Source organism: Cervus elaphus, chromosome 12 (genome assembly GCF_910594005.1).
Source record: "Cervus elaphus chromosome 12, mCerEla1.1, whole genome shotgun sequence".
Lineage (NCBI taxonomy): Eukaryota > Metazoa > Chordata > Mammalia > Artiodactyla > Cervidae > Cervus > Cervus elaphus.
The window spans coordinates 81,544,517-81,556,601 of record NC_057826.1 but is presented as its reverse complement, the minus strand read 5'-3'; the positions used below and the strand labels follow the sequence as shown (position 1 = coordinate 81,556,601).

General features: G+C 37.2%; 1 protein-coding gene and 1 non-coding gene across 12 annotated transcripts in view; one reads left to right on the top strand and one right to left on the bottom strand.

The window, feature by feature from the left end:
• Window positions 1-12,085, bottom strand: part of MYO9A (myosin IXA) — a 238,126-nt gene that overhangs the window by 3,317 nt on the left and 222,724 nt on the right. For all 11 annotated transcript variants that reach the window (XM_043919707.1, XM_043919713.1, XM_043919708.1 and 8 more), the window contains 2 exons: window positions 2,955-3,157; window positions 584-726 (listed from right to left, as the gene is read on the bottom strand). In XM_043919707.1, the coding sequence (XP_043775642.1) occupies window positions 584-726; window positions 2,955-3,157 (346 nt within the window). The remainder of the gene's footprint in view (window positions 1-583; window positions 727-2,954; window positions 3,158-12,085) is intronic.
• On the top strand, window positions 76-158 carry LOC122706031. Its single transcript, XR_006344286.1, has one exon.

The window sequence follows — 12,085 nt, the reverse complement described above, 5'->3', positions numbered from 1 at the left end:
GCTGGGAGGTTAGGGGGAGGCAGTTAGGCTAAGGTTTGGGTGTGGTTAGGGTGGCCCCTGCCGCTCTGCGAGCCCTGGTCGATGATGACGTGACCACTGCACAATCTGAGTTCTGGGAACTAGGTAATGGAGTGTGTTCTGAGAACGGACTGAGACTGGAAAAAAAAAAAACAACACTGCCAGAATATGTAGTAAATACCACATCTCGCAGAGACATGTCAGACAGTTAAAGACTTCCCTGGGTCCGGTCCCATCTCATAGCAGGGCACGGCTCCCACTACCTGCCCTTAGAAAATGGGTCATGAGTCAGTAAGATAACATGAGCTATGACTGCTGGCTTTTCTCTGTGGTAAATACAAGGAAACACTACATTACAAAAGAAATATATTACACTGAAGGCTTGGTCTGATGAACAATTTATACAGACGCTTTAGGAGGACTGGTATATTTCAGCTCCTTAGGACTTTGTCATCTTTTCATGTGAGGTCAAGGGCCTTCTTGAAAGAGACTGTCTTTGCTTGGGAATCCTTATTCCTCCTCTGCAAAACAAATCTGGAGTCTTTGGTCTAACATGTTCATTTACCTGATTTCTCAGAGATGGCACCTTCAGACTCAATATTCAAATTTTCTGAGCTATCAGCAGTTCCTATGGAGGCCTCAGACTCAAGGGTTTCATCATCAGAGGCACGTGGTTCCAGGACAAGCATCTCAAATGTTAGTTCTTCCCTGAAAGATACAATCAAGAAATCATTATCATTTGATAAGAAATGGAAGGAAGCCAACAGGAAAGCAGACCGTCTGTGAATGTCAGGAATTTAGGTAGCAAAAACAGTCACATTTCTTACTGTTCCCTTGCAGGGTGGTGATAAGGACCTGTATACCTGATGCGAAGAGCCAACTCACTGGAAAAGACCCTGATGCTAGGAAAGATTGAAGGCAGAAGGAGAAGGGGATGACAGAGGATGGGATGGCTGGATGGCATCACCGACTCAATGGACGTATGTTTGAGCAAACCAAGGGAGATAGTGAAGGATAGGGAAGCCTGGCTTGCTGCAGTCCATGGGGTCGCAAAGAGCTGAACATGACTTAGCGAATGAACAACAAGTCACAGTCACAGTGAAGATTAAAGACAGCAAAGGCTGGGACCTATAATGGAGCTAAGGGTGAGGCAGAGGAAGACGCTAAAGCTGTAAGATCCTTTGATAAAATGAACTCTGGGCTGCTAATCAGGAGATTGGGATTCTAAACTCACTCTGAACTCAATCATAATACATCAGGAAAGTACTTTCCTCTTTCTGGACCTTAACTTTCTCATCCACAAAAACAAATAGACTAAACTAGATGGTCTCTAGGATTCCTTCCAGCTCTTAAACTATTTTCTACAAAATTTTATTAGCTGCTACACACTCTATCCTCCACCTTCTTTGGCCAAGGAAAGACCTCTAGATCTCCTAAATGAAATAAAACAGACTGACCTCTTCTGTCCTTTTAAACCTTTGCCATCTCTACTTAAGACTACTATTCTCTACTCCTTCTTATCAATCACTCACCTCCTCTCAGCCATGCCTCCTCATTCCCTGAAGTCTTTGGTACCTGGCTCCTAATCTTACTTTCTCACTACTGCCTGACACCACTCTGATTCATTTTAATCAATATCTTTGTTAAAAGCTCATGTTAATACCCTAACACCAAAGTTCCTTTGTATCTGCAATTCCTAATAACCTTTTCTCCACTCTAGGCAATTTTCCCCAGTGGGCAGACCCTGGAGTTGTCGATCCCTCCTCCACTCTGTCCACTGCCTCCTTAATCCTTTCAAGTTTAACTCCGTTTTCATCAATTCTCCTCCTTTTCAGAGCCCTCTTAGCTTCTCTTCCACTCTATCCAGCTTTAAACTATTCATCCTTTAATACCTCCGATACCTGGCTTGAGATTCATGGACAATCTTTGCAAGGATAGTCTTGCCAACAATTCACTGCTGCAATGACAACTGTCATAAGCAATGCACATTCACATCTCTGAGACTATGCTCATACATTTTCCTTTGGGACTTTCACCTTCCTGGCAAATTCCTATTCATCCTTCAATACTTCCAATTCCATTTTCATCAAAGCTGAATTAGCTCCTCTTTCAGATCATTTTCGTATCAAATAGCTATCTGCTCATCAAAGTAGACCATTTTTACCTTATCATGTTCAGCACAGTTGAGCCCTAGCTGCTTTTTCAGCTTATCCAAATTCTAGAAGCAATCCTGACAAGCAAAAAGTACTTTAAAAGAGTCATAATCTCTCATGAATCAAGCTCTCACACCTGGGATCCTGGAACTCAGGAACAAAAATCTCCTTAAAACTTAAGTCATCACTGTCAACCAGTACACAGTACCTTCAGAGAAAACCACGGGATGTTCACATTATACCCAAGAAGTAGTGTTACCATCCTTGCTCCAGGAATGGCAGAGGTCACAAAGCAGTTTATTTGTCTCTCTCCCAAATTGCAACCAATTTTCCTGCCTGGTGTCCCAGCACCTCCAACAGTTGCTGCCTTACCCTGACCATCCAGTTGCTGACCCCATGGTTATACTCATCTTCAGATAATAATGTTCCTTTATGGAGTTCTGAATCATCTTAGCCTGGGAATCCTCATTCCTCCTTTATAAGAAAAATCTGTCACCAAGACTGGTGACCTGTTAGGAATCTGGGCTAAGACTGACACACCCTGTCTAGTCAAGCTTTCGAGAATCTCCACTGTAGCAGTTTCAGATCTCCCAGGTCATGAGCATCCTTCCCTGAGGTGACAACTTTCGCACTGCTACCTGAGTACAGACAGCATGTCCTTGTCATCTCCACATCCCCTGTACCCTGATATAGAGCTTGACTCACAATAAGGAAGAATAAAGAGTACAGGAGGAAGGAAATGGAAACAGGTAACGGTTGCTCCCTCTCCTTCCGGCGACTCACTTTTCTTTCTGCAGATTCTCAATCTGCTCGGTCAGGACTCTCTCCTCCTGCTGCATAGCTGCCTGCTGCTGCTCTGTGATGTCAGTATCCAGGGCCGCCTCACTAGTCAAGGTCTCTTCCGTGACATCAGACATGGAGGGCAACCGAACCACAGCAGGAGAGGATGGACATGGATAGTTTCCTCGACGAAGACGCCCCTTGCCCTGCAAAGAAAAATACATGTTAAAGGTAAACTGAGTGACTCCATCAGTTTTACTTGGCCCAGTTAGGATAACAAGTGTAATATTTCCATCACACCTGGTGAATGGTGGGAATAAGTGGAAACATTCTATGAGACCTAAAATATTTAATGAGATACCATATCCATCAAACACATTTCAGCTAAGTATTTCTTGCCAGAGCACTGGAAAATGGGTATGCAGGTGGGTGGGAGTGTAAGAACACACCGTGTACTGGGATGAGACTCTCTTTTTTAACTAAGGTATAGTTGTTTTACAATGCTGTATTAGTCTCTTCTGCTGTACAATGAAGTGAGTCAGCTGTATGTATACACGTATTCCCCTTCCTCTTGAATTTCCCTCCCTCCTCCCCTCTTCTGCCCCTCCGAGTTATCACAGAGCTCCAAACTAAGCTCCCTGTGCTATAAAGCAACCTTCCACTAGCCATTTTACACATGGTAGTGTATATGTGTCAATTCTAATCTTTACAATGATATGAGATTCTTCTTTTCATCTAAGCTATCTCCTGCAAAACCAAATATCCTGCAAACTAAATATCCACACATGGCTTATTTAAATTTTAATTAATTAAAGTTAAATGGGATGGGGGGGAGGGATAAACTGGGAGATTGGAATTGACATATATGTATATGATGTGTGCATACTACTATATATAAAACAGATAACTAATAAGGACCTACTGTATAGCACAGGGAACTCTACTCAATACTCCGTGATGGCCTATATGGAAAAAAAATCTTTAACAAGAGTGGATACATGCATAACTGACTTACTTCACTGCACACCTGAAACTAACACAACATTATAAATCAAGTATACGCCAATGAAACTTTTTTTAATTAAACAGAAGTAAAAATTGAGCTCTGCAATCACCCTAGCCAGATTTCAAGTTTAACAGCCACAGGTGGTTAGTGACTACCAAAAGGAAAAGTGCAGATATAGAGCATCTCTATCATCAAAGTTCTGAGGGATAACACTGCTCTGTAACGTTAACCTTGGAATATATACACTCTCTAGGAAGACTATACAAAACAGGTCCTAAAACTCAATTTTATTTTTTTAAAAATATCATTTATATATTATAGGGTGTTAGTGAGAGATATTCTCTAAGAACAACTCAAGAAACTTCCTTCTTGAGATCATAGGGGGAATAATCTCGTTTTAATTGGTTACTTTGTATGTAACTTTAGCCTCTGATAATGACAATTAAACCTCCTGCTGAGAACAACTGGACCAAACATAAAAACCTAACAGATTCTTGAAGGCACTACAGAGTTAACAAGGCAGACCAAAGAGAGGTTGGCCCAGTATTCAGGGCTAAGTTATATTTAAGAAGAGGCAGATGAGAGTCTGACAGAGCTTCTGACAGACTACAGCAGGAGTCAGAAATATGGCCCTTGGGCCAAATGTGTCCTAATGTCAGATTTTGTAAATAAAGCTTTATTGAAATACTTTTCTGCTCATTAATTCATGCATTGTCTATGGCTCTTCTGCAGAGTAACGGTAGCACTGATAGTTGCAACAGCTTCCATGTTCCACAAAGCCTCAAGTATTTAGACTATGGTCCTTTATAGAAAATTTGCCAAGCCCTGGGGTAAGAATAATAGTCCAGACCCAGGCAAGGATGTGAGTTGTAGTCGGGTGTTGAATGTGGACTCCACCCATGCCTGATGCTGGGACCCCTAAGGTTTGTAAATTGAAACTATTATAGTCATTGCAGATACTGCAGGCTAGCTTCAAGTTGTCTGAATGGTTCAAAAAACGGTAATCCCTAAAATTGGTTTCAAGTAATCTCAGATTGCTAGTGTCCTAGAATCTGGCAGAAAACAATGAAAACACTCTCTGGAGGAAAGTAACACCATCTCAGGTTTCAAAATATTTTTACAAATAATTTTTAAAAATACTTTGCTCACATACAATAAAAGGTAACCAAGCACAAAAGGAGACAAGACAATGTAAATGGAAACCAGTAAAAACAACAGAAACCCTCAATGACACCAGATATTGTGACCATCAGAACAGACTTAAAGTAACCGTGCTGAAAGACACAGAAAGACATAGTTTAACTAGTGGACTGGAATAGGTCAGAAAAAAATATAAAGAATCAAGCAGAGAAAACAAAATTTTTTCTAGAAAAATTCAGTAAAGAAGATAAGAGGACACAATAAAAAGATCTATCATATGCAAAAAGATCACTAGAGAGATCCTATAGGAGAAATAACAAAGAAATAATAGCAGAACATCTTTCAAAACCAATTAAAGATATCAACCTACTGACTGAAGAAAATCTTCAACCTTTAGAAAAGATAAACATTGGGTTGGCCAAAAAGTTCATTTGGGTCTTTCCATCTGATGTTATACGAAAAGTCTGAGTGAACTTTTTGGCCAATTCAATAAAAAGAAGTCCATACCCAAACCTAGAGACAGCTGCTAAAAATTAAAGGCAAGAGAAAATCTAAAAAGAAGTCAGAAAAAAAAAATGTATCTGCAACAAAGAAGCAACTATTTGATTCAAGGCTTCTTTTTCAACAGAAACAATGAAAGTCAGAAAACAACAAATGGTATTTTCAAAAGATGAAAGGAAAAAGTAACTGCCTGTCTAGAATTCTATATATTGCAAAAGCAGCCTTCAAGAATGAAGTTCAAATAAAGACATTTTCAGACATACTAAGATAGGAAATCTGTCACCAGCAGATCTGCACTAAGGGACGGACAGACAGAAAATAACCCAAAGAGAAAAATCAAGGAGAAAGAAATGAAGAGCAGTGAAAACAGTAAATATGTAAGCCTAAATGAATTTTCATAAAACATAAGAATAATGTATTGCATTTAAAATACAAGATAATTTAAAACATCTGCATAACAACAACAGCAACTATATCATACAATAGCTAAAGCATATTAAAGACCTTGCACTATCTAGGAAAAAAATAAAAGCACCAACTGACTTTGATAAATCACAGATGTCTGTTGTAATCTTTAGGTTGAAAACTAAAAGAAGAGTAAAAAAAGTATAAAACTTTAAAACTAAGGAAAAAATGGAATATAATATGTAGTCAAAAGGAAAAAAGAACAAAACAGGCAAGAAACAAAACACATATCACGTAGGAAAAATTAAAAGCACAAAATAAAATAGTAGATTTAAATCCAAATATATCAGTGATTATATTAAGTAGATTAAATGCTTTAGTTAAAACCTGAAGATTATCAGACTGTATTTAAAAAAAAGAAATTTCAACTATATTAAGTTTACAAGGCATGCATATAAAATATTCAGAATTCAGGAAGGCTGAAAGCAAAAAGGCAGGAGTAAAAGACATACCATGTCAGCACAGAGAAAACAAGTGTATACACACAAATCAGTAAAGTAATAGACCTAAACAACTTAATAAACACAAGTTATCTAATAGACATATAGAATTCATGACCTAACAATTACAGGGTATTTTAAAGCACACACAGCAAAGACAATAATAAATTTCCCAGGATTGAAACAGTTTATCTGACTTTTAAAGTAATTTAAAGTAAGTTTTCTGACAGTGCAATTACAAAGAGAAAACTAAAAATCCCTATGTATGCAGAATTTAAGAAACAGACTTCTATGGATCAAGAGAATGTGATACATATATGAAATAATGCAATTTGCAGCAACATGGATGGACCTAGAGACTATCATACTAAATGAAGTAAGTCGGAAAGAGAAAGACAAATGTCATATGACATCACTTATGTATGGAATCTAAAATATGACACAAAGGAACTTATCTATGAAACAGAAACAGATTCCCAGACACACAGCACAGACTTGTTGCCAAGGGGAAGAGTGAGGGAGAGACGGATGAAGAGTGTGGGATTAGCAGACATAAACTATTACATATAGAATGGATAAATACCACAGCCCTACTGTATAGCTCAGGGAACTATACTCAATATTCTGTGGTAAAACCATAATGGAAAAGAATGAGAGAATGATATATGTGTGTAAGTGAGTCATTCTGCTTGCTGTATGGCAGAAATTAACACAACACTGTAAATCAACTATACTTGAATAAAATTTAAAAAAAGAAAAAGAAATAGACTTCTAAAACACCCATAGCCAAAGAAGAAATCACAACAGGAACTTTAAAATTCTTTGAACTAAAACAACAATGTCAAAATCTGTGGGATGCAGTTTAACTCTGTTGCTCTTAAAGTTATAAGCTTTATATGCATACATTAGAAAAAAAGGTTAAAAATGAAAAAGGTAAGTACTTTAGAAAACTTTAGAAAAAAGGTATCTATTTTAGAAAACTATGGAAAAAACAATAAAATAAACCCAAGGAGAAAAAAAGGAAATAAAGAGTAAATAGACACTAGAAAAAAGAGGACCAAAGTCAAATGCAGCTCTTTGAAACAACTAACAAAGAATTTTAAATTGATAAAGAAAAATTGGCAAAATTGATAAGAAAGAAAGAAATCACAAATAACCAAAAGCAGGAATGAAAACGGGGGCATCATCCAAATCTAGTAGACATGAAAAAGATAAGAGGCCACACTATGAACAACTGTATGTTAATAAATCTGAAATTTTATACAAAGTGGAGAAATTTCTACAAAAGTCCAAGTAACTAATACTGTCAAGGAATTTAAAAAATGTGATTAATTTTATAAACGTAATCTATAAATAAAATCTTTATAGAGAAAAAACTGTAAGCTTAGATGATTTCACCAGTAAACAAGAAGAAATAACACACAAATTTCTTCCAAAGAATTAAAAATAAGGACTACTCTCCTGCTTGCCACAACTAGAGGAAAAAAAAAAAAAGCCCACACAATAAAGACCCAGCACATCCATAAATAAATAAAAATTATAAAAAAAGGACTGCTCTCCAACTCATTTTAAGAGGCCAGCATAAACTAGATATTAAAATGTAGGACATTAAAAGGATAGTCTATAATAGGACAATTTTACTCAAGCACAGGTGCAAAAATTCTAAACATACTATAAACCAATCTCAATAAAAACCCCAAGACAATTTTTGTGAAGCTGATTCTATAATTTATATGGCAATATATACAGAGCCAAGAATAGTCAAAACACTACTGAAGAAGGTAGAGTGACTTGTTCTAGCAGATATTTTTAGAAAGCTATACTAATTGAAATAGTGGTGTTGATACAAAGATAGTCAAAATAGACTAGAAAGAGATCCACACATATAAAGACCACTCCCTATATTATATCACATACAAAAATATTTTCAGGTGGATTATACACCTAAATGTGAAAGGCAAAACAATAAAGCTTGTAGATGATAATAATAAAGATTATCTTCATAACTTAAGATTGTGAAAAAATTCTTAAACATGACCCTAAAAGTACTAATCTAAAGGAAAAGATTGGTGAATTAGGCTACATTAAAATTAAGAACATCCTGTTCATTGTCAGACACCTTTAAGAGCGAAGAAGAAATTACGCAACGGAAGTAATCAATAAAGGGCTTATATCCAGAATCCATAAAGGGCTTATATTCAGAATCCATTAAGAACTCTTTCAAATCAGAAAAAGGCAGACAACCCCATCAGAAAAATGAACAAGAGTTGTGAACAGGTCCTCCATCAAAGAGGATATCCAAACTGCCAACATACTCATGAGAGAGTGCTTAAGCACATTAGAGTCACAACACAGAAATTTAAAATGAAACCCTAATGATACATCCATTAAAATGGCTAAAATGAAAGAACCTGGCAATGTAAGAGCTGGGAAGGAAGTGGAGCAATTGGGAACTCTCATACACTGCTAGTACAATACAACTATTTTGAAAAAAAATTGGCATTATGGACTCAAGATGAAAAATAAAACTATATATATATATATATATATATATATATATCCTGTGACCCAGTAATTCCACTCCTGTATAACCACCACAAAAATACATCCATGTCACCATCAAAACTACATGTATCAGAATGTTCCTAGAAGCATTACTCATAATTCCCTAAAATACAAGCCAAATGTCCATCAACACTAGAAGAGATTAACTGTGGTATACACATACACCAAAGTACTATTACAGTAACAAGTGTGCACTATAATGAAACACAATAATATGGACAAGTCTTACACATATAAGGCTAGTGAAACAAATCAGATATAAAATACCTGTTACATGAGTCCATTTATATAAAGCTCAAAAACAGAACTGCAGTGCTCAGGGATACAGCACCAGCGGGAGAACAACAAAGAAAACAGAGTAAGTGATCAACATAATACTCAGATTATTGCCTACTTTCGGGGAGAGAAAGGATTGTGATTGGAAAGAAAAAGATAAGAGTTTCTGGGGGTTCTATCTCTTGACCTAAGGGTGGTACATGGATGTTCATAATTAAGACATGTATATATGTTTCTGTGCTTTTCTATATGTGTCATATTTCTCAATAAAGTTAGTTCCTCTTCAAAGCTAGTTATTAATGTAAAATACTGCTATCTTTTGAATAGCATGGGACAAAAAAACTGGCAGATTTCTGAGTTGATGTTGGGGAGAAGAAAGGAAGATCTGTCTCAGAAACAGAAACTGCTGAGCTAGCCCAAATGATAAGGTGAAAGTGGAGGGTAGTTCTAAAGACATTCAGGCTGATTCTTCCAAACATATGCCCTCTAAAACATGCAACAGGATAAATATCAGGAGGATGACAAGATTGCTATTCCACTTTTAGTTCTGGGATCAAGAAATGAGGAATAAGTTATGAAAGCCTTCAAAACAAAGGATCAAAGTTCACCATATGTATGGAAACACACAAAAAAACCTCGAACAGACAAAGCAATCTTGAGAAAGAAAAATGGAACTGGAGGAATCAACCTTCCTGACTTCAGACTACACTACAAAGCTACAGTCATCAAGACAGTATGGTACTGGCACAAAGACAGAAATATAGATTAATGGAACAAAATAGAAAGCCCAGAGATAAATCCACACACCTATGGACACCTTATCTTTGACAAAGGTGAAAAAAATATACAATGGAGAGAAGACAATCTCTTTAACAAGTGGTACTAGGAAAACTGGTCAACCACCTGTAAAAGAATGAAACCAGAATATTTTCTATCACCATATACAAAAATAAACTCAAAATGGATTAAAGATCTAAATATAAGACCAGAAACTATAAAACTCTTAGAAAAAAACATAGGCAGAACACTCTTTGACATAAATCACAGCAAGATCCTCTATTACCCACCTCCCAGAGTAATGGAAATGAAAACAAAAGTAAACAAATGGGACCTAATTAAACTTAAAAGTTTTTGTGCAACGAAGGAAACTATAAGCAAGGTGAAAAAAGGCAGCCTTCAGAATGGGAGAAAATAATAGCAAATGAAATAACTGATAAAGAATTAATCTCCAAAATATACAAGCAGTTCATGCAGATCAATACCAGAAAAATGAACGATCCAATCAAAAAGTGGGCCAAAGAACTAAACAGACATTTCTCCAAAGAAGACATATGATGGCTAATGTGCTTTGTTGCTCAGGTGTGTCCAATTCTTTGTGACCCCAAGGACTGTAGCCCACCAGGCTCCTCTGTCCATGAGGTTTCTCCCGGCAAGTATACTAGAGTGGGCTGCCATGGAGTTCACTGGAGATGCCTAATAAACACATGAAAAGATGCTCAACATCACTCATTAACAGAGAAATGCAAATCAAAACCACAATGAGGTACCAACTCACACCAGTCAGAATGGCTGCCATCAAAAAGTCTACAAACAATAAATGCTAGAGAGGGTGTGGAGAAAAGGGAACCCTCTTACACCATTGGTGGGAATGAAAACTAGTACAGCCACTATGGAGAACAGTGTGGAGATTCCTTAAAAAACTGGAAAGAGAACTGCCTTACGACCCAGCAATCCCACTGCTGAGCATACACACTGAGGAAACCAGATCTGAAAGAGACATGTGTACCCCAGTGTTCACTGCAGCACTGTTTACAATAGCTAGGACATGGAAGCAACCTAGATGTCCATCAGCAGATGAATGGATAAGGAAGTTGTGGTACATAAACAAAATGGAATATTACTTAGCTATAAAAAAGAACGCATTTGTGTCAGTTCTAATGAGATGGATGAAACTGGAGCCTATTATACACAGTGAAGTATACAGAAGTATACAGAAAGAGAAACACCAATACAGTATACTAACGCATATATATGGAATTTAGAAAGATGGTAACAACGACCCTATATATAAGACGGCAAAAGAGACATAGATGTAAAGAACAGACTTTTGGACTCTGTGGGAGAAGGCAAGGGTGGGATGATTTGAGAGAATAGCATTGAAACATGTATATTACCATATGGAAAATAGATGACCAGTGCAAGTTCAATGCATGAAGCAGGGCACTCAAAGCCAGCGCACTGGGACAACCCAAAGGAATAGGGTGGGGAGGGAGGTGGGAGGGGGTTCAGGATGAGGGGACACATATGCACTCATGGCTGATTCATGTCTATATATGGCAAGAACTGCCACAATATTGTAAAGTAATCAGCTTCCAATTAAAAAAAAAATCAGTCTGCCAATTTAACAAAGGACGACTCTAGATAAGACAGCATTGTGGAACGGAGGCAGAGAATGGGGTCTTGAGTGTTAAAGTCCATTATGACTGGTCAGGATCACATTATAAACTCCAGGACATCTTCTCATTACATACGATTTTGACGAAGCCAAATGAACAACTAAAAATGTGATATAAAAGCCTCTGGGAGCTGGAAAAAATCTGAGCTTATCCCTAGTATTCACTTCCCAGTATTCAATGAAATAGCTACTTGTGTTCTGAGTTCATACCATCACCTGGCCACCTAAGTACCTCATGATGGGTTAATTAAAAATTACTTAACAGAGCTAAAGAAAATCAAACTAC